This window comes from Manis javanica, chromosome 17, assembly GCF_040802235.1.
Source record: "Manis javanica isolate MJ-LG chromosome 17, MJ_LKY, whole genome shotgun sequence".
NCBI classification, from domain to species: Eukaryota; Metazoa; Chordata; class Mammalia; order Pholidota; family Manidae; genus Manis; species Manis javanica.
In genome coordinates this window covers 14,801,720-14,825,852 of record NC_133172.1, presented here as the reverse complement: position 1 = coordinate 14,825,852, position 24,133 = coordinate 14,801,720, and the positions used below count along the sequence as shown (strand labels likewise).

The 24,133-nt window shown below is 55.2% G+C and overlaps 1 protein-coding gene across 8 annotated transcripts in view; it reads left to right on the top strand.

Annotated features, from left to right (window-relative positions):
- The window catches only part of ACTN4 (actinin alpha 4), a 71,106-nt gene that overhangs the window by 44,425 nt on the left and 2,548 nt on the right, over nucleotides 1–24,133 (top strand). For 3 of the 8 annotated variants that reach the window (XM_073226018.1, XM_017664321.3, XM_017664322.3), the window contains exons 4-19: nucleotides 2,677–2,763; nucleotides 3,787–3,874; nucleotides 5,583–5,661; nucleotides 6,552–6,633; nucleotides 7,369–7,454; nucleotides 11,785–11,877; nucleotides 13,483–13,713; nucleotides 14,291–14,438; nucleotides 17,598–17,748; nucleotides 20,198–20,306; nucleotides 20,497–20,637; nucleotides 20,710–20,892; nucleotides 20,975–21,109; nucleotides 22,135–22,314; nucleotides 23,047–23,193; nucleotides 24,030–24,110. In XM_073226018.1, coding sequence (XP_073082119.1) covers nucleotides 2,677–2,763; nucleotides 3,787–3,874; nucleotides 5,583–5,661; nucleotides 6,552–6,633; nucleotides 7,369–7,454; nucleotides 11,785–11,877; nucleotides 13,483–13,713; nucleotides 14,291–14,438; nucleotides 17,598–17,748; nucleotides 20,198–20,306; nucleotides 20,497–20,637; nucleotides 20,710–20,892; nucleotides 20,975–21,109; nucleotides 22,135–22,314; nucleotides 23,047–23,193; nucleotides 24,030–24,110 — 2,021 coding nt within the window. Of the gene's footprint in view, nucleotides 1–2,676; nucleotides 2,764–3,786; nucleotides 3,875–5,582; nucleotides 5,662–6,551; nucleotides 6,634–7,368; nucleotides 7,455–8,486; nucleotides 8,573–11,784; nucleotides 11,878–13,482; nucleotides 13,714–14,290; nucleotides 14,439–17,597; nucleotides 17,749–20,197; nucleotides 20,307–20,496; nucleotides 20,638–20,709; nucleotides 20,893–20,974; nucleotides 21,110–22,134; nucleotides 22,315–23,046; nucleotides 23,194–24,029; nucleotides 24,111–24,133 lie in introns of all 8 variants that reach the window. The other 5 variants (XM_073226019.1, XM_073226021.1, XM_073226020.1 and 2 more) reach the window with 3 other exon arrangements.

Here is a 24,133-nt window from a genome sequence, read left to right as displayed (position 1 = left end):
TTTGCTGGCTGCCCAGCCTATGGGAGTTTGGCCTCCAACTGGATACCCAGGTTCCTTCTGTGTCCTTTGGGGATACACAGGACTGTGATCCTCCACTCCTGGCCTTTCCACTAGAGCGACAGCGTGCTGTCCGTCCAGCAGCAGGCTCTTGTCTTCAGCTCACAGGCGCTTCTGGAGGCTAGGCAAGGCCTGATGGAACCCAGAAGCTTCCCATCTGCTTGGGCTCACAGTGCTGCTCATTAGTCAGAGCAGGGTTTCCTACACCCTGACATCCATGTTGTCCCAACTTTTAGAAAAACAAAGAAAACTAATTGCCATTAATGACAGGACTCTGAAAGTTTGGCCAAGACTCTAGGCCAGAATGCATGTACTGAGTTCCAAGGTTCTGCCCCCGCCTGGGACCTCTCCAGGGATGGGTGCCAAGCCTCACATGCCACAGTTGAGGTGGTTGGTGTTTGTTTAAAAAAATCAAAACCCAAAAATTCAATCAGGCCCTGAGATTTTCTGTCCCTGCATGGATCTTTCCTCCTGGCTCCACTCCAGCCTTCTGCTTCTCACAGCTGCATTTATTTTGCTCAAATGTTAGCCTGTAAATACAGAAGGGGTTTAGAGGAGAGACCATGGCAGTCATTAGTTTTCATTTAGAGAAAAATTTAGTCTAAAAATGTTCCCTGCTCATGCCCAAATCCTTGTGACCATCAGGCTTCGGGACAGAGCTAGAAGGCAGCCTGTTGGAGACATTCCCAGAGCTTTGAAATACCTGGGAGCCCCAGCCCAACCCTGCCCTATCTCCCCGCCCCTCTACATGGTGAGGGTGGTTGCAGGAATGTGGCTCCTTGTGGGGGCACAGCTGCAGGTCTGAGGAGCAGCTGGTGGATGTATCATGACAGAAGGCTTCTTCCTCCCTCACAGGAACTGTATAAGCACTCTGTGACCACTTCCTCATGTAACCAGCTGGGTATGGGAGCTACAGCCCCCTCTTCAAACAGTGCCTGTTCCCCAGCTTTAGAGTACCTGGCAGTTGGGAGGAGCGCAGCCTAGATTTCCTGAATGAATTGCTGCCTTTGCCCCACACTGGGAAGGCTCTGCATGGTTTCCAGATATAGGGTTCTCAGCCCTGGGAAAGGGCCAGACAGACATTGTATCCTTCCCCTGCCTCTGTGCAGCAGGCTGAGCATATTTCCTTATCCTGAACCTCTGAAGCCAAAAGCTGCCCTCAGCCATCAGCCCACAGCTTAGCTACTGGGGACTTCTACGGTGTGGCTGATGGAGCCCCCCACCCCTTCCTCTCAAGTATGTCCTTGGGGAAGGTTGGGCCTCATCCCCTGGGTGGTCTCCTTTCCAAATCAAGCCCACCCTAGAGTTTTCTGTTCTGCAGTCAGGGAACAAGGTCCCCCTTAAAGTGTCCCCCTGTTTTCCTCACCCTTGCTTCCCTGCATCTGGTATGCTGAGGTGTGTGTGCAGAAGGCATCTAGAGGACCGCCAGAAGCACACGGGCTGAGGGGCTCCAGCATGAGCCACGTGCATGCCTTCTTCTCACCCAGCAGTAGACACGTGGTGCCCTGAGTGTTCCAGAGATGATTATTCTCTAAGCTGGTGAGGCTGAGGATGCATGGCCCCAAACCCTTCTCTCTCACTTGCAGAAGTCTGGCAGAGTGGTTGGTTTTTGCTTAGTCAAGAAAGTGTGTGCCTCATCAGCCGGACCGTTGTCCCCATTCTGCTTGTCCTTCATTAGCAAGTCTTTCTCAGGGGCCCGGGTCCAGGTACTGGGGATACAATGGTGGTCACAAGGCAGACAGTGAATAAGGAAATAAGCCAGAAATACATGGTCACACATGGTGATTGGTGTGTGAGGGGAATAGCCAGGCGCTGGGGAGAGATTGCAGGAGCACCTTCAAAGTGGTGGTCGGGAGACAGTTTGGAGAGGTGACACTCAAGCAGAGGCTTACAAGATGGGAAGGACCAGCCATCTGAAAAGAGGGCAGAAGGTGTTCCTTAGGGACAGATATCCTTAAAGCAAGAAAGAGCGTGGCTTGCTGAAAGGACAGAGCTAGAGAATGCCAGGGAGTGAGGGGGCAGGTTGCCCTGGGCAGGCCTTACAGGTGGGGCTCTGGGATCCCACTGGCATTTATCAGGGAAGTGACACAAACCTGATGCGCCTTTCAAAGCGACCACCCTGGCAGCCGTGTAGAGCTGGAAGGTGGGTTGTGTAGGAGGCAGTGCATCAAGTTCTAGAGCAGATGACAGTGGCTTGGACAAAGGTGGCCGCAGTGGCCTTGGAAGTGGGTACATTCTCAACAAGCAGTAGTACAGCTGGCTCCTGCTGGTAGGGAGACAAAGCCGTAAAAGCTTGATGGAGGTGTAAATGGCTGGGTCCCAGGCACATCTTCTGGACAGGCTCAGAGAGGCTAGAGCTGGGTCGAGAGAATGGGCTGGTGGGAAGAGGGCTGTGTGGCTGAGAGCACATGTGCAGAGCCTCAAGGCGAGCAGCAGAAGGCTTTTGGGACAGTGCTTCCCAAGTGTTTAGGGGACATTTCCCCCGATGAGGGTGGTGGACGACAGGCCTGGGCGGCTCCATTGGCAATGGGAGCTGATGATTAGACAGGGCCAGGAGGCCGCCTGAGGAGTCTCTGGTTTTAACAGCCGTCTCACTTCTCTCCTGCTCCCTTCATGCAGAGATCGTGGACGGCAATGCAAAGATGACCCTGGGAATGATCTGGACCATCATCCTCAGGTTCGCCATCCAGGACATCTCTGTGGAAGGTAAGAGCTGAGAGCCTGCTGACTGGTAAAGAACAACCCGTTCTCTCCACTCTGGTTCCACCCGAGTTGGCGTGAGTCAGGTTAGGGTTTTGGGTGTTTTTGTCTTCATGCTTCGAGGCTCTTCTCTGTTTCCTGGTGTCACTTGCAGGCCTGGTGCTGCCCAGGAGTGAGTAGTGGAGGCGCTGGCTCAGGCTGCAGGTGAAGGGGCCCCTTATAGACACCCAGCTCTGGTTCCACCCAGGGCACTTAGGCTCTTACAGTGTCCATCTTGGTGGACTTCACACCACCCTCATCAAGTGGACATGGTTGCCCCATTTTACCTGAGTCACAGGGCAAACTAGTGAGAGCATCAGGCCTGGCCTGGTTCTCCCGAGCTTCAGTGCCTACCTGTTTCCATTTGGCACTGCCACCCTTGGACCTTAGCCTTCATGGACCTGGGGTCAGGCTAGGCCACCCAGGAATGAGTTGCCTAACTTCCCTTCTGGAGACAGGCCACAGTGGTGACCAGGCCAGACGTGTTCCCTGCCCTCATGGCACTCCCAGTCTGTTGAGGACAGCCAGAGCCGTCCACAGAGAATAGGAGAGCCTCCTAGCCCCTCGCCTGATGCTTCCCTGAAGCGTGGCTGGACCTGGGAGACCTAGGTGATCAGGGCCCATGCCCTCAGCTGATCTTCACTGCTCAGGAGAGGCTGAGGCTTGTTTGGTGGTGCTTTCTGACAGCCGCAGGCACAGGCTCTGTGGTCAGATGTGGCACAGGCCATGCTGTCCTGTCACTGCCACTTCCTGTGGTGACCCCCAGCAAGTGACTTCTCTTTGGTGCCATGTGTGGATCAGCAGGATCAGCAGAGGCCTGCCTGTCCCTGGAATGGGGGGTGGTTCCCACAAGCACTGTGGCCATTGTCCCATCTGATATGTTGTCCCCAGTTCTGTCTGACCTCTTTGTCTGAGCCATAAGAATCATCCAGCCAGGCTGGGCTCTGAGGGCTGTTTTGAGCCAGTGCTCACTGTCCGTGTGTTTTGCAGAGACCTCTGCCAAGGAAGGGCTCCTTCTGTGGTGCCAGAGAAAGACAGCTCCATATAAGAATGTCAACGTGCAGAACTTCCACATCAGGTGAGGGCACCCGGCCGATGCTCCACAGCCCGTCTCATTCCCTGGCTTCTCCCCAGGACCTAAGCCGCTGTCTTCCCACTGCCCTCACTTCCTGTTCCTTTGTCATGGCCTGTGAGATGACAGCCCTCAGGGAGCCCCTTGGAAGGCCCCTGCACCCTCTCTGAGCAGGGGTCAGGGGGGCAGTTTCTTGTTGTCCTGGGTAGGAGACATTAGGGCCCAGCACTCCCAGGCCTTACAGTCTTCTTCCTCCCCAAATAAGGTAACTTTCAGAAGCTACGACAAAGCTCTTCCTTTATTTTGGTCTCTCAAGAAAGATCCATCCTTAGTTGCTAGTGAAATTAGTGTTGGGAAAATGTACTCTTGTCCACAAGGTGAACGAGACTCAGCCTGCCAGGAACCCACTGTCCTTCAGGTGAGAGAGGCAAATGAGGAATGTCTACCTTCGTCATGACACAAAGCGAGTGTGGTCAGTGCCACACAAGACCAGGAGTGTGGTGTGGCTGGGTGGTTACTCCACAGGCTTTGCAGCTTGCCCTGAGGTCAGATTTGGTGTGTCCTGGTGACTTACCACTGTGAGCCTCTGGTGTCGTCCCGGGGGGGGTGGACCAGGGACAAAGCACACATAAGAATGAACAGATGCTTCCTCATGGGATCCACAGAGGTCCTGCTGTCTCCGGGCTCTTTGGGGCCCTGCACTGCCATTCATAGCATGTGGTCCCTCTCTTGATCTCCTCTGTGTCTCCTTCCTTTTCCTGCTGCCAGTCCGCTGGTCCTCTCTGCACTTATTTATTTATTCAATCAGTACATATCTGTGAAGTGCCTACTGTGTGCCAGGGTTGGGGATACGGCAGCACCAAAATAAAGTCCTCTCCCTTGGAAAGTTGACACTATATCTGGAGGGGGCCAATAGTTCACAGAGGTATAAATAAACCAACAACATAATTCCAGGTAGTGAGAAGTGTTACACAGAGACAACAGAACAGGCGGAAGTGATAAAAAGCAAATCAGGAAAAGTTCTCTGTCCAGGGGGGCCTCTCTGAGGTGACATTAAACTTGACTCCAGTAGGAACCAGCCCTTAGAGGATCTAGGGAAGAAGACCATGACCTAAGTCTGGCTTGTAACCAGGTGTCATTTTCCTCTGAACAGAGACGTTCATGCCAAGCCACATCCTGGCATTCAGCCAGCCCATGGGTCAGGTCAGCCAAGGTGGGAGGTCACACAGCCAGGCACTGGCCACCCACATCGGGCCCCCCCCACCCTTATGGGCCTGTCCGGTACAGCAGGGCCTTGCACATACAGTGCTCAGCAGGTCTTAGCTTTCCCAGTAGCTGGCAGTCATAAAGTTCTCATCATGTGTCAGACACTGGTCTGAGCATTTACATATTTACTCATTTTATCCTTACAACAACCAAATGAAGTGTAGGTGCTTATTATTATCCCCATTTTACAGACATGGAAACTGAGGTAGCAGGGATTATGGAGCCTGCCCAAGGTCACGCTGATAGTAGTTAGAAGAGCAAGGATTCCACCACAGACTGTCTGGCTCCAGCAGTCCTGCTCATGGCCACTCTGCCACACTGTCTTCCTGAAGTGCCTGGCACACCACCTCAGCAGATGGAAAGGAATCACTCACCTGGTGCCCAGGCCATTAGCACTCTGGTGACTTTGAGAGGGCCTTCCTCATAACCTTTGCCTTTCCATCTCCAGCTGGAAAGATGGTCTTGCCTTCAATGCCCTGATCCACCGGCACAGACCAGAGCTGATCGAGTATGACAAGCTGAGAAAGGTATGGGTCTTGTGCTCCCTCAGTGGCCCATGCACACCCTGAATCTGACCCCAGTTCTCAGTCACCTTCCCCATGCCCATCCAACACTGGCCTCTAAAACTGGATTCTCTACTCAGATGGACAGGCTGGAAGAGGCTCAGTGGCTGATTCTTGCTTCCTTGTTCCCCTCAGAAACTGTCCCCTTCTCCCTCCATGGGCATTGTGGCTGCCAGGGACTGCTTCAGGGCCTGGCCTCAGAGCTCCTAGCCTCATGGGGCGGCAGGACAACGTGTCCCTAGCAAAGCAGCCAGATGAAGCCATGCACATGTGCTCAGGCTGAATGGGAGTAGGGAGGGGACAGGGCCAGACAGATGCTGCAGAGGAGGGATGACACACCTGAGCTGGCAGGGGAAGGGCCTCTGGAGGAGGTGGTGGCCTAGAGCCAGAGAGGGGGAGGACCCTGCACTTAGCTTGGTCACGCCCGGGGAGTAATCTCTTTGGGGTGGTGTGAAGAGGTGCTCTAGGGGAGTGAGATGCGGAAGCCTGGGGTCTGCTCCCTGCCCCAGTGCTCTCTCAAGTCTGGACCGTACTTCCCTGGTTTCAGGACAGAGCTCTTATTCTGCAACCTAGGTGCCTGGAAATTGTAAGAAAAAAAGCACACCTGCATTTCTTTCTGGAGGGAAGGTCGATGGTTTGCTCCACAAAAGTTTCCAGAGTTATTCCTTTGATGTGAGATGGACTTTATCAAGGTGTCCCACCTCCCCGCAGCAGCACAGATAGCTTAAGAAAGACTGAAGGAAGCTCTCTAGTCTTTTCCCTTCCCAAGATCCCTCCCTACCAGGCTAGCCCTTGTTCCCTTCTTCTGCATCCTAATAGAGCTCTTCCTCCTTCCCTCACCTCCGTCCCGGCAGGATGACCCCGTCACCAACCTGAACAATGCCTTTGAGGTAGCTGAGAAATACCTAGACATCCCTAAGATGCTAGATGCAGAGGGTAAGTACATCCCTTTTGTTCAGTCATCACCCTGTTTTGAGGGCATGTCTCAGGAACTGGCAGAGCCAGTGGCAATGGCTGAATGAACCTGGGTGAACCAGGGACAGTGGTGTCGCCTGGGGGGCCAGAGCAGGAGCAGCCTGAGCAGACCCGAGAGCTCAGGGATGAAGGTGGGGAGGGAGAGCATGAGGAGGACTGGCTCTCTGGGGGCTGTATCTTGGGCCAAGGCCCAGGCACCCTTCCAGAGCCCAGCCTGTCGGTGCCCCACCCCACCTTGGGAAGGGCCAGTGAAGTGGCCAGGGAGGGCTGGCCCCTAGGAATAACCAAGGCCTCTACCTTCCCTGCCAGCCGCAGGCTCGGAGTCCACCTAAGTGGAGGGTTTTGTTTTTTCCTTTTCCACTTTGCTCCATTTCTCAGCCATGCACCACTCCAGCTAGGACCTAGGCCTCTGGCCTGTGTTGGCCCTTGGGGTTGACTGTCCAGAACCATTCGCACAGAGAGGAAGTGGCCTCATTTCAGTCCAGTTCCCACAGCCTTGGCCTTTCTAGAGACCAATGGGAATGGAGGGACTGAGGGTGTGGCCGAGTCCACCAGAGTCACCAGAGGTCATTGAATTAGCTCTGAAGGTCCTTGTCCCAGGGTGGATGTGACCTTGGGACCCTTTGGATCTCAGTGAGCAGCCACCCCCTCCGCTACTCCTACTTGGGCAGTTTAACCCTTGTTGTTCACTTGCAGACATCGTGAACACGGCCCGGCCCGACGAGAAGGCCATAATGACCTATGTGTCCAGCTTCTACCATGCCTTTTCAGGAGCGCAGAAGGTACCGGGCAGGGCCAGGCAGGCCCACCTCGCCGCCACTGCCCAATGCCGCTGCTGCCTCTTGCCTCCCATGCTCACCTCATTTCTCTTGCAGATGGCAGTGGCCTCTCTCCAACTGGAAGCCACCCCCACCCTGACTCCTTGGCATCACTACCCACTTAGTCTTGCTCTATTATTATTATCCTCTTGAGTGTCTGTTCTGTGCTGCACTGTTCCAGGCACTGAGGAAACAGTGATGACTGAGGCAGGCAGAGTCCCATCTGTCATGGGGCTTACATGCTAGTCTAGGGTGGGACACACAGCAGGCATGTCCACAGATAGTTATTTCATGTGACAGCTTGGTAGAGAACATGGGACAGGATGGTGGGAGAGAAATGCCTGGGGGCTACTTGCCACCATCGGGAGGCTGCTGGAGGTGCCATGAGCAGGCATCTGGAGTGATGAGCAGGGGCTGTCAAGTGCAGATCTGCAGCAAAAGCTTTCTGTGTAGAGGGCAGGGCAAGAGCCAGCCCCTGAGGCAGGGACAGGCTTGGCTTATTCAAGCAGTAGGAGAAAGGAGGGCAGAGGAGAGGGGAGGGAGTTCAAGAGAAAGGAGGGGAGGAGAAAAACAAGGTTAGTGAAGGTGACAGGGCAGGGGTGTTGGGATCATTCTCGTCTGGGATCAGGAGTTTGGCTTTCATTCGGAGGGCCCCAGGAGACTGTTAGGTGGTCTGTATTAAGGTGGTAGGTGGTCACACAAGATGCGATCTTAATGTTTTCAGAAAGATCAGTTAGTATTTGACCCTTCCAGCTCAAAATAAGGCTTCTTTTCCAGAGCCAGTGGCTTGTGTCACAAACCCAGGCTTGATTAAAACAGAAAGCCACCTGTTTGGATTCCCCTCTTGCCTCTGCAAAACTTGCCTGCACAGCCGGAGCAGGGGTTTGGCTTCCAGTCCAGAGCAAGCCCTGTTCCTCCCGCATGAGCCTAGGGCCTGGCCCCAGCCGCCCTCCCTGCATCTTTCACTCTGTCCTGCCTCTCTCTCTCTCTGCGCAGATATTGTAGGCACTCTGAGGCCAGATGAGAAAGCCATCATGACTTACGTGTCCTGCTTCTACCACGCTTTCTCGGGGGCCCAAAAGGTGAGCTGGGGCGGGAGCACCCCTTACTGACATGGCTGGAGACATGCCCTCGCCGTCCCCCAAACATCCCCATTGCCTGTCTGTGGCTGGAGCCCTGGCCAGGCCACTGGCCACTGCCACATGATAAGGACTGATCAGGTCAGGCAGGTTTCTTGTGACTGGGCCTCCAGTGCCCCCATTGAGCCAGTGCTGGTCCAGTGCTCACTGCCCACCTACAGGTATTCTGTGCATACAGCCCACCCTCAAGAAAGGTTGTGGTGTCCCAGTGTCTCAGACGAGGCAGTTGAATCCCAGCATCATGTTAAATGGCAGAGCTGCTGTTCAGACCTGTGTTTCTGACAATTCAGCTGCCCTGCCCCTCTTTTCCTTATCCATAACAGCCGCCTGTCTGCTGCTCTGGCTGTTCCTTCCTGGGGGAGCCCTGGCTTTTCTACCCCCTTTGCAGCTCCTTCCCCTCCCAGATGCCCCAGGAAGGGCTCGGCCTGCACAGGTTAGACTCCTCCTCAGCCAGCAGCTGCTAACTCAGCTTGTAGGGCCCCTGTCCCCGAGAGCACATGGACTCAGGCAGAGCAGTTCCCAGTGGCAGCTAGGCCTGAGCCTGGCTGACCTCATGCTGGCCCCGCTGCTCCTGGGGAGAGGCTCACAGGAAGGCCTGGCCACCTCTGTCCTCTCTGCCTGCCTCCTCGTCTTTGGTCTTGGGCAGCAGTGTGCTCCTACTGACTTGATTTTGTGTCATCAATTGGCAAGTGGGCAGGAGGAGGAGAGGAAATTGGCCCTCTTTTATTATTTCCTACATGCTGGGCACTCCTCCAAGGACTCCACAGACACAGGCACTAAAAGAGTCCTTTTAAATGGGTGCCGTTATCCCCACTTAAAAGAGGAGGAAATTGAAATTTGGAGAGGTAGGGAGCTGTCCCTGAAGTCACAGACAGAGACTGCACTTTCTGCTTCCTGTTGACTGCCTTCTTCAGAGCCCAAGGTCCAGCAGGGGCCTTGCTCTGAATGGTCCATGCTGGCCCCTGCTCTGCCCCCTCTCAGCAGTGTGACCTCGGAAAGTCCTTCCCTCCCATTTCCCCACCTGTAAAGTAGGGGTCACACTAGCCCCTGTCTCACAGAATTGTTCTGAGGAAGAAATGAGCCCCTGCAGGTGAATAACTTAGCACTGGCCCCGTCGGCGCTCTGTAAGTGGTCAGGTTCTTTGGGCGGTCTGCTGGGCTTGCCCCACCGGCTGCGGTCCTCCCAGCCCCCTGGCCAGAGAGGCCCTTTCACAGGCTCTCACCACCTACCCAGCATGTGGTTGGAGCTTGTTTGAATTGTCCTGCTGGAGGGCACAGGCAGGGATAGTGGAGGGGATCCCCACTCTAGTGGGAAGGTGGGTGGGCAGCGATGGGATATTCCTCACCTCTACTGAATCACAACATGTTTGCCATTGGACTTGCCCCTCTGTGGCCCCCAAGCCAGCCTCATCGCCCACCATATTTCCCTGGAGAGAACGTTTTCTCTTCTGCCCACACTGCCCTCCTGCACTAGAGTGGAACTCCCCTCTGTTGGGGGACAGGCAGCCTTGAGGGGTTTGCAGGAATGCCCAGGGTAGAGCATTTGGAGGGTTTTGAGGCTGTTGGAAATAGAGGCCAGGCAGTTGGGAGCCACCTGTTCACTGAGGGATGCTCAGAGTTCAGGCTGCTCCAGCTGAGTCTAGCTTCCCCTAGCCTGTGTTTATTTCTTGGACAGCCTTTAAATGCTTTTATTATTGTTGCTGTCTTTTCCCCAGAGACTCATCTATGAGTCTTTTAAATGAGCGCTCTCTAGGGTTTGTTTTGTTTTATAAATGCCAGGCAAACTCCAGCCTGGCACTGAGGATGCCCGTCCTTTCCTGATAGTTTACTTCTGGTCACTAAAGCATTTGCTCCCCATTCCTCTGCTCACTCATTCTCATTCATTCATCAACTCTTGAGTACCTAAAACATACCAAGCCCTGAGTTTGGTGCCAGGAATATTCAGCAGTGAAACAAAACACCTCTCACCAGCAGCTCCTGCCTCTGTGGGTCTGCCCAGCAGGGTGGAGCTGAGCTTGGGATGTCCGTTGTCTCAAAGTCAGGGATCAGGGACTAACTAACCTCCCAGACTCCCCCACAAGCTATGACCTTAGCTTTGCTTCCTGCTCTTGCCTGGGGCTGGGTGTTCATTGGCAGAGACCCTTGTGAGCCTCATCTCTGAGGGGCATTGCCTCGTTGTGAACTGCAGCATGAGGCAGGGTGTGTGTGTGCACGCACGTGCACACCAACCTTGGCTGGTACCCCCTCACCTTCCTGCCTGTCCCAGGAGCGGCATGTGGATGGGAGAGGCTCGGGTCTGTACCTGAAGCTAGCCGGGTGTGGAGCCATCCCCAAGCCTCTCTGTTTTCCTCCTTCCCCATCACTCTGTAGACCCTCCTCACTATTTCTGTTCCTGTTCTGTTGCCGTTTCAACTCCTCCTCTGGGATCCTTTCTGTGCTTCCTGAAAGGTACCTGGTCTCTCCTCTCCCAGTGTGCAGCCCTCACCCACCTCTCTCACCACTCCTTGCATTTTCCCTGCAGCAGGACAAGGCAGGACATTGTCCTGTAGTTCTGAGCAGAGACTAGTCACTGGCTCCGCCGCTCCCTGCTCTCTGGAGCCCTGGCTCCCTTCTGCCCAATGAGCCATCATTATCCACCCCCAAGGGGAGGAATAGGAAGGGGCAATGTGCTTTGCCTATGCACTGACCACCTAACTTCTCTGGGTGAGGGAGGCATGAGTGCCACCCCCCCTAGGCCCCCCCCCCCCCCCGTCCTCTGCCTGCCCCCACAGCTCTCTGGCGCCACCTCCCTGCAGCCTAACTTTCCCCCTGAGGGGAGACGTATCTAGTGCTTGGCCTGAGGACCCCACCTGGCCTCACCCAGCACTCCTTCATGGGCCTGCTAACCCATTTCTCCCATAGTGAGGCTCCTCTGGCACTGCTAGGGTCTGGGCTGAGAATGCCTAGGGGCCCGGCGGTCTGGGTGGGGGCCTTAGCGGTAGGCTGCAGGGATGCCGGCAGGGTCTGTCAGAGAGCCATCTTGCTGGAGCCGCGTTTCCTTTCCTTCCCTCCTTTGGGAGTTCTGTGTGGGCCATGGAGCTCTTTAGGGACATGCTTATCAGGAGGGAGGGTCACCAGCCCCAAGGCAGCCCTGACTGTATGTTTCCCCTGCCCTAGGCTGAGACTGCTGCCAACCGGATCTGCAAGGTGCTGGCTGTCAATCAGGAGAATGAGCACCTGATGGAAGATTACGAGAGGCTGGCCAGCGATGTGAGTGTACCATTCGCTGCCACCCCCGGTGGCCACACCAGAACTGAAAGATTGGCTCACCTCTTATTACCCTTGCCCAAAGGTCATGTGATACTTAAAGAAATGCAGATGTGGCTGTGAGACTTTCTAGAAAAGGTGGGAAGGTTAGACTGTGGAGTTTGACCAAGCCGGTATGTGACCTTTTGTGTTGGTTTCACAAGGCTAAGGGTCAGACTCGTCTGTCACCGTGCTAGCTGGCTCCTGGGGTCTTCAGCCTATGTTCCTAAAGAGATACTGAAGGACAGTTTCCTGAGTACCCTTTAGAATCATCTGGGGAGCTTTTTAAAAATCCTGCTCTCATGTCGTACCCGTGGAGAACCTGATTCAGGAGGAGGGAGTGAGGCCTGAGAGTTGAGCAACAATAGGACCACAGTGTGTCAAGGCAGTCCCTGTGCGGACTCTCCACAGCAGCCCTTTGAGGAGGGAACTTATACTACTCCCTTTTCCAGGTGAGAAAACTGAAGCCCAGAAAGGGTCAGGCGCCTGTTCCCTCTCAGCTGTTGGGACAGAGATCTGGGGTTCAAACCCAGGAGCTCTGCTCCAGAGCCTGAACCCGGAACGTCAGTTGGGAATGTGGGTGCTTAGTATCCATCTCTTCTAGATTCTTTCCTTTATTTTTAAAATTTCCATGTTAAAAAAATAAAAATAGGTAAGCTTCCCAAGGAGAGTAGTTTGACTTGCTCTTCTACACCAGTGGTTCCCAGACTTTGAGATTTCACGGACCATGAAAATTTGGAAAAGTATTTGACAGCCTACCCACAGTGGCCAAGCTTTTATTTTGCCAAGTTAAGGATATTAAAATAAAAAAGTACCATCTGTTACTACCATCATTTATAATACCAAGAAAAGGTTAAAAGATTATGTCTTAGCATCCCAGTCCTTCCAAAAGAGGGTCAGCACCATATGTCAAAACATAAACACACATATAAACCTTTGTCCTTGGTTTTCTCATTTTGCCAGAAGTTGGCATCCTCTCTGAGCATATCTATGCTGAATAATCGATTTTACTCTCCTAGGAATGTTCTAGAATGTCCAGTTTGTACCCTGTCTTCACTCTGTCAACGACATGAATGGCTCATAAAAATACATGTTCCCAGTTTTTCTCTCTTTTTATGTCCCAGGCCCTGTGTGTGGCACTGGCCACTCCAGAGTGAGCTAGGCATGCTGGGGATCCTGCCCACGAGGTGCTTACAGTCAGGGAACATGGAAGCAGGGAGACTCAAAACAGTGCTAAGCTCAGTGAAGATGGTGACAGCAGGGTCACATATGGGGGGGAGGTGACGGGAGGCCATGAGAAGGGGCATTTTGAGTTGAGGCCTCCTTGCCTAGATCTGAGGAAAAGGGAAACCAAGAGCAAAGGTGCGAACAGGAAGTAAACAGAGAGCAGCACATGGTCCCAGCTGTGGGGTCCCCATGGGAATTATGGAGAGGTCAGTCTGGGGAGCCAGGGAGATCCTAAGACGGGGCCCTCGAAGGTCCAAGTCCCATGTGCCCATGAGCCGGGGCAGCCCTGTTGGCACTCTGAGTCCCCTGCAAAGGCCACCACAGATTCCTGTGGGCCCACAGCTCCTGGAGTGGATCCGGCGCACCATCCCATGGCTGGAGGACCGTGTGCCCCAAAAGACCATCCAGGAGATGCAGCAGAAGCTGGAAGACTTCCGAGATTACCGGCGTGTCCACAAGCCACCCAAGGTGCAGGAGAAGTGCCAGCTAGAGATCAACTTCAACACACTGCAGACCAAGCTGCGCCTCAGCAACAGGCCTGCCTTCATGCCCTCCGAGGGCAAGATGGTCTCGGTGAGTGCCTGGGGGCTGAGAGTGGGCCAGGGCCAGATGTCACCCGGCTCCTGAGCCAGCCTGCAGAACTACTGATTCATTGTGAGCGGGCAGAGGGGCAGCTCCAGACCACCCTCAGCCTTTTGTTTGGCCAGCATAATTTTTGGCTCAGCATAGCCTTTGGGGGGTGGGGGTGTGGTGGGAGATGCACTACCATGTTCCTTCTCCCAGTCACTCCCTAGAGTTATCCAGCCATCCCCAAACCACACCACAGTTTGTGTGGAATTGTTTGAATTTGGACCTCTGGTTGGTGTGACTGTAGGACCACCAAGTGCCTGAGGCTCCTTCTGAGAGGAGGGACGACGTTCATGGGACAGTCACATTCTGGCTCCCACTGCTTTTTCCATACTTAACCCACAAAAACTGATTGCCCCTGCCATGTGTTAGGCCCTGTCTAGGCACATGGATGTAGCAAAGCAAAAGAAAGACATGACCCCACCCCATTTCTGCAGTTTTGCCATCGGATCCCTCAGGGAGGCATTGCCCTGCTGGGTGCCCAGCTCCCCCATGGTAGCCCTACCCTCTCCTCCCCCTGCAGGACATCAACAATGGCTGGCAGCACCTAGAGCAGGCTGAGAAGGGCTATGAGGAGTGGCTGCTGAACGAGATCCGCAGGCTGGAGCGGCTTGACCACCTGGCAGAGAAGTTCCGGCAGAAGGCCTCCATCCACGAGGCTTGGACCGACGGTAGTCCTCCTCGCTCCCTCAGTTCTTTACATGCACGCACGTGCACGCACACACTTTTGCTTTGGGTTCATCCAACCCCAAGCAGCAAGGAACAGTTTGGGGCTGGGTCACCTGGGTGTGGGCACAGGAGTGGGCTTTCCCAAGGCTGGCAGCTCCTCTTCAGTCTGCCTTCCCTGTCCCACACTTCATGACTGTGGACGTCTCACTGAAGAGCCCAGGCTTGATGGGTCCGTTTCCTGAGCACAGTCTAAAGGCAAGGCTAGGGAGCTGCCTGCCTGACCTGCAGATGGTAGGCCCTGAGCATTAGCCGCTCACCCCAGGAGCTCTTCATTACCTTCTAACCCCATCCCTGTCTTTCTGAGGGGCCTGGCCTGTCTGCAGGATGGCTTCTCCCGGAAGGGCAGTGGTGCCTCCTGTTTCTCAGCCGCTCTACAGGTGCCTATTCCCCTGGCTCGGGATGTAGAATTCCATCACATCCCTGGCCCTCAGTCAGGCCCCACACCACGGTTGAGATTCCAGATCCCAGAGCCTTGAAAACAGCCAGGGAAAGCCAAGAGCCATCTTCCCATCTCTGGCCACCTCCTGTCACCTGCCTTCCTGCCACCACTCTGCTCAGTGATCCACACCTTGTGTTGCTCAGTGTGTCTTTTCATCCCCCACACCCACAATTCCCCCATGAGATCCTTGCTGAGCCTCTGGGGGCTCCTCTGGCTCCCACCCACCCAGCTGTTGGGCAGATAGCCCCAATGCTGGCCACATGTTGAGACCTACCCTGAGGCATTGATACAGCGCCTGCCCCACCCGCCTGCATGTGAACGCAGAACTCCAAATGAGCCACAGACCTAGGCCCATGTCACCTGTGTCCCTGGCTGCAGCCTAACCAATGCCCTCCTCACATCAGCTCAGGCCTGCTCTTCTTCAGCAGCAGCTGCCAGATCAGAGCAGTGCCCTAATCCTGCTCTGCCAGGGAAAGAATGCAGAGGAGTAGACACCAGAAAGTGAGGTGAGGAAGAATTAGCCTGGGCCAGGGATGCGGGCGCCTCCCTTATGCCTCAGAAATGGCAGCCGTGGGTTCTACCCCACCCTCGAGGAGCAGTCAGCTTATTAGCTCATTTATTCATTCATTTGGAAACCCTTGTCTGCCTCTTGCCTTTGCCCAGTAGTGTCCCAGTAGGCGAGGTCCCTGCCTGAGGAACTCACAGGCCAACAGGTTTTGTCATTTTCCCTTATCAGAGGGCCCTTGGGCATAGAAGTGATTTTATAGCACCCATGTCCCACACTTGGACTGAGCTGTCTCCTGTCATCATCTGCCATTCTCCTGGGGCTCTGGGCGTCATCCCTGTGGATTTCCCTTCTGGGGGCCTTTTGGTCCCTGTTGTCAGCTCTGTGGTCTCTCACCTAGGGCTCCAGGAGGCCCTGGGAAGATGGTTTTCTGAGGCCAAGGGGTGTGTGTATGATGGCCCACCAGAGCTCCTTTCCTGGGAATGGCTGCAGGACCAGCCTTCACTTGAAGACGGTTAGGAGAAGTTGGCCTAATCCCTGGCTTGGTGGCCACCACACACCTGCTGAAGCCCTGCCTCCCCATAGGCACTGTGGCCTCTCACCCTGCCCCTTGTGTTAGCCCAGAGCCCCGAGGCAGGCCTGCCTACTTGTTCCCAAGACAAGCCTCTGTCCTCTGAAGCACCCAATTATGCAAAAGGGGAAGACACACCAGCCTCCTGACCCCTCTACATCCCTGGAATCCAGTGAGGACCCTCCTCACCTTGAGGGTGTGCCCAGAGGGCAGGTTGAGCCCCCAGTGCTATGTGCTTCCCTTACCCCCTGCACAGCCTGCAGGGTGAGTCCTTGTGCTTGCTCTGCACAGGGCCTTGGATTATCTGGGGAAAAAGCAAACATGAGCCCCTGCGTCCCCTCTGTGGCTACCCTTCGTCTGTGTCCAGGCAGCCAGGGCCACTCCTCCTAGATCTTCCCCGTGCACCCTTGCCAGCCCTCTTGCTGAAACTTGGCTAAGGCAGACAAGTGGTAACCTACTATTTCTGGTTCCCACCCTTGGGAGAAAGCAGTTTGGGGGACGAATTACAAGCTTGCCTTTGTGGTGAAGGCTCCTGCCCCAGGGTTGGGGCAGCAGGGATGGTGGAGTCAGTCTTCCAGGCTGCTTCCCCCTGCCTACCAATGCCAAGCCCTGTCCTTGGGGTGGCTGAGATGCAGATGGGACTGGTTCCATGCCCACCCTTCTTGAACATCACCTCACTGAGATGTCAGGCTAGGTGCTGGTATTGGCCCCATTTCACAGATGCAGGAACAGTGGGGAACAACTCCATGCCGTCCCACTGCTCCAAGTTGCTGCACCGGGCAGGTGGCTGCTAGTTAGATGCTCTGGTCCCAGACTGAGGAAGGGGTCTCTGAGCTGCCACTCCAGGGGTAGCCCGAGGTGGCTTGCCTGAAACAGGGTACCTTTAGCTACTGGGGGTCCCATGCACCTTCCCAGGCTGGCACTTGCCCCTCGGTTCTCTGCAGTACCTCCATGTGCTTGCAGGCCTTCCTGGAGCTTTGTCCTGGGTGTATAATTAGCTAGGCTCCAGAACTAATCACAGTGTCCCTCCCTCCCTTCAAAGGGCCCAACAGTGGGCCCCACCTCCCTGCATGTCAAAAGCCCTTAGGATAGTGACAGGACCCCCACCCTGAGGGAGCCTGGCCCCCAGGTGCCAGGATGCAGGTCTAGCTACTGGAAGAACCCTGACTCAAATGCTACCCCTTCCCCTACCCTGCCGAGGTATGGGCTCAACCCCACCTGCCTCCAGATCATGGCCTTTCACAGATTAGTGCCCACCTTTCCAGCCATGCTAGTAGCATAGTCGAATTCTTATGGTCCACCAGTAAGGGACACTAAGTTTAGAACACACAGGTTGAATTGGGATATTTATCTCAGGCCCACCAGCCCAGTGGTGTCTCCCAGCTCCATCCAGGATATAGTGGGCTTAGAGATGCCCAGAAATGGCAAGGAAAAAGGTTCCAGTAGTTTTTAGCCTTCATGGTTCTGTCCTGGGCGAGGCAGGATATGGGGTCTGTATCCTGTTACCCTCCTTTTGGTGGACTACCCTCTGGACTCCTGCTGCACTGTGCTCTCTAAGCACCCCCTGTTCTCTATCCCACCCCCAGGGAAGGAAGCTATGCTGAAGCAACGGGACTATGAGACGGCCACTCTGTCAGACATCAAAGCCCTTATCCGCAAGCATGAGGCCTTTGAGAGCGACCTGGCCGCACACCAGGACCGCGTGGAGCAGATTGCAGCCATTGCCCAGGAGCTCAAGTATGTGTGGGTTCAGAGCAGTGGTTGGGCAGCATGCTGAGGTGTGACCTGCTCCAAAGCCTGGGGTGAGGTCTCCTAGCCCTCCCTACCCTCAGCTCCTTTCAGGTGCCAGGAGAGGGCCCTGTGGGTGAGGAACTGGGATCTAGATTCTCAGGCAGCAGGGAGGTTTCTGACCCCTTCTTCTGATTCTTCCGGCAGTAGGGGTCCCTCTACCTCCTCTGCCTGCCACAGGGACCATGGAGAGCCCCTGGTCCCTTGATATGGTGGCCAGCCTAGCCCCGACTGCTCCCACCCGCCCATCCCTGAGGAAACCGGGCTGCACAGAGAGCTCATTGTTCTTCCCGGCCCTCTCCCTTTCTTGCTCAGAATATACTTATTGTAAGAGCTTCCAGGCAGCTGGATTCTTTTCCCTCCCTTCCCCACCCCAGTCAGATAAACTTGTGCACACAATTAGTATACTAAGCCTCCAGAGCCAGTGAATGGGGCCTTATTCCACTAGCACACCAGCCAGCAGCAAGGAGGACCCAGGGAGTGAGAGGCCCAGGCCATTACTTCATGGAAAATCCACAGGCCTTGGAGGGGCAGCAGGGCTCCTAAAATAGCTGTCTGCTCAAAAATAGGATCCTTGACTGGAACTGCCCTTTTCCACAGGCAACTCCCACCCCAGCAGAGTCATCCCCAAAGTCCTGCATGTTCTTAAAAGTCTGGGGCCCAGTGGTGATGTCTGCTGGAGCCCTGAACTGGGCAGGACTGTTTCCTCCCTGCCTCCCTCCCTCCACATGGCCTCGTTGCTTTGGGGTTCCCCACATACTTTCCCAGAGGCAGAGGTACCATGGGGCCTTTTCATGAAACTGGGAATAGTATCTCTGTTGGGGCTACCCTTGGGGGCCTGCAGCCTCTCCTGGGATTAAGCTCCTGCACCTGGTGCATCTGGGCCCAGGAGAGTGAGTTCATAGATGCAGACATCCGCAGGGGTTGGGGTACATGGGCTCCGTGTTCCAGGCAAGCCCCTGGATGCTGGTAGGAAACAGATTTGAAATATATCCTAGGCTAGCCTACTTCTCAGGCACTGGGGAATAGCCACGTGAAACCCATTACCCTGAGCCAGGGAACAGGCTGTTGCTGAGGTAGCTTCCTGGACAGTAGCCCTGGAGGAGAAAGGGAGGGCTGTGTGGGGTGCTGTCTGTTCCCCCAAAGATGAGTCAGAGGGCTGAGGGCTGGCCAGGATGAGCCTGGATGGACAACCCAGCTAAACAATGATTAATGGCAGTGATGGAAACCCAGAGTACTCTGTGCTGAAGAGTGTCAGCTCATTGACTTCCCCAGCTACCCCATGTTAGAGGGGGAACTGAGGCTGAGAGAGACTAAGGGGCTTGCCTAAGACCACACAGCTAGGGAGTGTTTGAGACAGGGATGGAGCCCAGGCCCCTGGCCCCTCTGTGGACCGTAGTCTTGCTCCCTCTCCCAGCCCTGGCCTGCTCCCTGCTGGCTGCTGTATCCCGCCTGCCTATCTGGCTCACCAGGCAGGCAGGACAGACCCCATGCCCCTGTGCCCCATGTACTGTTTCTCCCCACAGTTGTTCACTGCTCCCCACCACTGTGTTTTACCTGTACACTGGTTCCCTAAGAGCCCGCTGCCTAGAGTATGCAAGTGTCCAGACCCATCTCAAGTGGGAATCTTGGGGCTGATGAGAGGGAGAGGAGGGCAGGGAGCACATAGGAGGGCTTAGGGGGCCAGAAACTATTGTGTCAGCCCGGGGTTTCCTAAACCTCATCATTCAAGTAATAATACCTATTCCCTAATCAGCTCACCATTTTTTCCTAAATGTCTGACTAATTGCTTAGAGTGAGATTACAGGCTAGTTATAATTTTTTCTTAATACCCATTAAAATATATATGTAACCTTTAGTAGAAAACAAGTGCTAGCTACTACTTTTACCTACTGGGTGCCAAGGACTGCTTTCAGTACTTCACATGCATTAAGTAACTGCATCACCACTGTAACCCACCCCCATGAGAAAACTGAGGTGTCCAGAGTAGTAATTCGCTTGCCCAGGGTAGCACAAACATGAAATCAACCAGAATTCCATCCTGAGAGCTTGGCTGTGGGACCTGTCTTTAACCAGTGTGCTCCGCTAGGCTTTCTTAAAGGGAAAATGCAATCCGTGTGCAGGCATGGTTGAGGGCCATACTCAGGGGCCCCCAAGTTAACTTACGGTGATAGAGCAAGTTATAAATTGAGGAAACCCCTGCTCTCTATTATCCCCTTCCCCTAATTCCTCCTTCCTTAGTGGGGGTATGGGCCAGGGGTGGCTGATGACCAGTAGTATCCTTAAATGTTGATCCGCCTCGGCACCGGGGCGTCTTGGGACACTTGGGGGGCCTGTGGTCTGAGCAAAGCCTTGATTGCCTGCTGCTGGGTCTCACCGCTGTCTGCCTGGCCAACAGTGAGCTGGATTACTACGACTCCCACAATGTCAATACGCGGTGCCAGAAGATCTGCGACCAGTGGGATGCCCTGGGCTCTCTGACCCACAGTCGTAGGGAAGCCCTAGAGGTGAGGGGCCAGTGTCCTGCATGGAGGCCTGCACCCCCTTGTCCCCAGGGCTGGTGGGAGGCATGGACTATGCCCAGACCCTCCAGCTTCTCTGACCTCTTAGTGCTCCCGAACTCCTCTCCATCATCCAGACCTCCTGCTTGCTGACTGACCTACACCCTCTGTCCCTGTCCTTCCTCACACACACCAGAAAACAGAGAAGCAGCTGGAGACCATCGACCAGCTGCACCTGGAGTATGCCAAGCGGGCTGCCCCCTTCAATAACTGGATGGAGAGTGCCATGGAGGACCTCCAGGACATGTTCATCGTCCACACCATCGAGGAGATTGAGGTGCGTGCCCGTCTGCCCTCCTCCAGGGCCTCTGTGGGCCTGGGCTGCCCCTTACTCCTTTCTTCCTCCCAGGGCCTGATCTCAGCCCACGACCAGTTCAAGTCGACGCTGCCAGATGCTGACAGGGAACGGGAGGCCATCCTGGCCATCCATAAGGAAGCCCAGAGGATTGCTGAGAGCAACCACATCAAACTGTCAGGCAGCAACCCCTATACCACCGTCACCCCCCAGATCATCAACACCAAGTGGGAGAAGGTAGGTGGGGCCCTTGGGGATGGGCGGGAACGGCCAAGAGGGGGCTGCCACCCTGACTGCTTTGGCGTACCTCCTCTCTCAGGTGCAGCAGCTGGTGCCCAAGCGGGACCACGCCCTCCTGGAGGAGCAGAGCAAGCAGCAGTCCAACGAGCACCTCCGCCGCCAGTTCGCCAGCCAGGCCAACATTGTGGGGCCCTGGATCCAGACTAAAATGGAGGTGAGGGGCTATAGCCCCAGCCCTGCTGGGCCTGGGAATATTTCTCAGGGCAGAGTGGAGGAAGAGCTGCCGGGTAGTGAGAGGTACACTATGGGGCTGGTGGCCATGGAGGTGGATTTGGGCCCCAGCTCCAGGAGCCGTGGTGGCCCCGTGTGACTAGGAGGGTCAGTGCGGTAATGATGGAAATGGCAGCACCATCCAGAGGAAAACTTGGCTGAGGAGTTGGACAGGTGGGCTTGAGTCTTGACCCTGCCTTTGCTGATGATCAGGAGCTCAGGCGTATTTTAACTCCTGCTCTGCAGTTTTCTCATCTCTAAATGGGGATGAAAACAGTTATTTCATTCCCTCAATAAATGCTTTTGGGCACTGCTTTGTGTCAGCCCCGGGAGCCACTGAGGTGTAACTGTGACCAAAGAGGTCTGAGCTCAGACCCTCACAGCGCACTCACTAGTGACCCTTGTGACCCAGCCACAGGAAGGCTCATAAGGATGCCAGTTGTGGCTCTGGCCACCACTTAAAACAAGTACTCTTATGTGCCAGGTGCAGTGCTGACCACAGCAGCCTCTCTTAAACACACAAGCCTGGAGAGAGGTAGGCCGGCCAGCCTCGTGGCTCTGTGCCGGCTGCACAGCACAGCCACTGGGAGCTGAGGCTTAGGGTTAACGTGCTCTGGAGCACAGGCTGTGAAGTCAGCCAGGCCTGGATTCAGATCCTGACCTGCCTCTTACTATGGTTAATTGCTCTCTTTAGGCTTCAGTTCCCACATCTTCAGACTGGGCCTGTCACAGTCTGGGCTTCACAGGGAGTCAAGGGTGCAGTTTGGTTAGGGTGCCCCCTCATGGCTGCCTTTACCCTAGATGGTGGGACTGGAGGGGACAGTTGTCAAGCAGCAGGCCTTCCAGGATGGGGGCACCGTGGGCAAAGGGCCCTAGGGTGTAGGCAGCAATAGAGACCTCCTCCAGCCCACTGGCTGTGGGTGAGGGTCTGCAGCCTACTGTCCTCAGCAGCACCCACCTTCCATGCAGGAGATTGGGCGCATCTCCATCGAGATGAACGGGACCCTGGAGGACCAGCTGAGCCACCTGAAGCAGTACGAGCGCAGCATTGTGGACTACAAGCCGAACCTGGACCTGCTCGAGCAGCAGCATCAGCTCATCCAGGAGGCCCTCATCTTTGATAACAAGCACACCAACTACACCATGGAGGTACAGGAGGAGCCCCCTGGCCCCCCAGTCCCAACTTCCTCATTCCAAATGCTTTTTGCCCAGTAGAAAAGGTATCTCCTGCTTCCTCTATCTCTTTTCTAATGACTGAAAAGACAAGATCAGACATTTACACATTAAAAACTTTTCCTACCATGATTCTCCTGTCACCATGACAGTGCACATCTCAGGACAGCTGCTGGGAGAGCGGTTTTGTCCTCGTTTGAGGACACAGATTCAGCCAGCGGGTGCCAAAGTCCCTGAGGACCAGCTTGCTGAGGCCCAGTTAAATTGTTAGGGCTGGTTGCCATCAAAGTGGTAGCTTGAAATGGTCCATGCTGATAGTATTTACACAACGTAACAGACGCTACACACAAAAAAGGATTTTTCCCTAGAGAGCCAGTTGAACATACCCAGCATACACGTCTGCAAAGTTTCTACATGGGTCCTGGCACAGGTCCCAGTCCCCAGCCCTCTGCTGCATCCATCACTGGGACACAGACCAGCAGGACATGGACCCTGCTGGTTGGCAGAGACAGTAGGAGGTGCCACACCTGTGTCCCTGTGTGTGGATGCTGGGTTGGTGTTCGAGAGAGAGTCAGGGTGAGCCTGACTCCAGGCCATCCCCCGTGCCCCATGTGAGCAGAGCCCAGTTCCGAGGCCCCCTCACCTGCAACTGCAGTGGTCCCAGCACCCCACTGCGTGGCCTGCAGTCACAACCCACTCCTCCCTCAGCACATCCGCGTAGGCTGGGAGCAGCTGCTCACCACCATCGCGCGCACAATCAACGAGGTGGAGAACCAGATCCTCACCCGTGATGCCAAGGGCATCAGCCAGGAGCAGATGCAGGAGTTCCGGGCCTCCTTCAACCACTTCGACAAGGTGAGCAGCTCCCTCTGCCCCTTGGCGTCTTCCCTCCCCTGTCACTGTCCCACCTGGCCCCCTCCGTCTTTGCATCTGTCCATGCGTTCATGTCAAGGTTGCTGAGGATCAGCCCCTGCTAATGGGCTGGCAGGGTGCCAGCCACCAGAGGGCATGCAGAAGAGCATCACCTTGACTCACAGAGGAGGTAGTTTCCCTCCAAAGGAGAAAGGGTCCCAAGCCCTGTCCCTGAAGGTGTACCCTGTTGCAAACAATGCTGATGAGACCTTGGGGCAGACTGAGTCCCTGCACAGTGGAGATTTGAGACCTGAGCCTTTAATCTGGTCCACAAATAGATGCCCAGAGTGTTCTAAAATTCAGACAACAGCTGCTTTAGAAGGGCTCTGAGTACCAGTTTGCCCTAGCCCCACCCTGGGATCTGATGTGTTATCTGCCTGCCTTCTGTGGGTAGGAGTGCATAGCCTCAGTTCTGCACTGTCAGGCAGGGACCAACCCTGACGTCCCAAGCAGGATAGGGTGCAGCCCCCTTTCTCCCATCCGGAATCTTGGAGTCAAGGAGCACTCTCCTCCCCCTTCCACAACTCAACTTCCACCTCTGCTCTGGCCCAGAGGAGGTGGGAGTCCTCTGACTGCCCTCCAGGTCACCCACACCCCTCTACCAGCCTCACCCATCCCTGGCCATCACCTTGTCCACGTCACCTCTAACTCTGTGTTTCCCTCCCCCATGTGTTCCCCTCCCTGTACCCTCTGCATGTGACCCTGGCCCCTCTCCCCATCTCTGTGCCGGCCTGGTCTCCACACTGCCCCTTGCGCACGCCTGCCTTTGGACACGGCAGGACCACGGCGGGGCACTGGGGCCAGAGGAGTTCAAGGCCTGCCTCATCAGCCTGGGCTACGACGTGGAGAATGACCGGCAGGTACTCGCCCCCCTGGGCCCCAG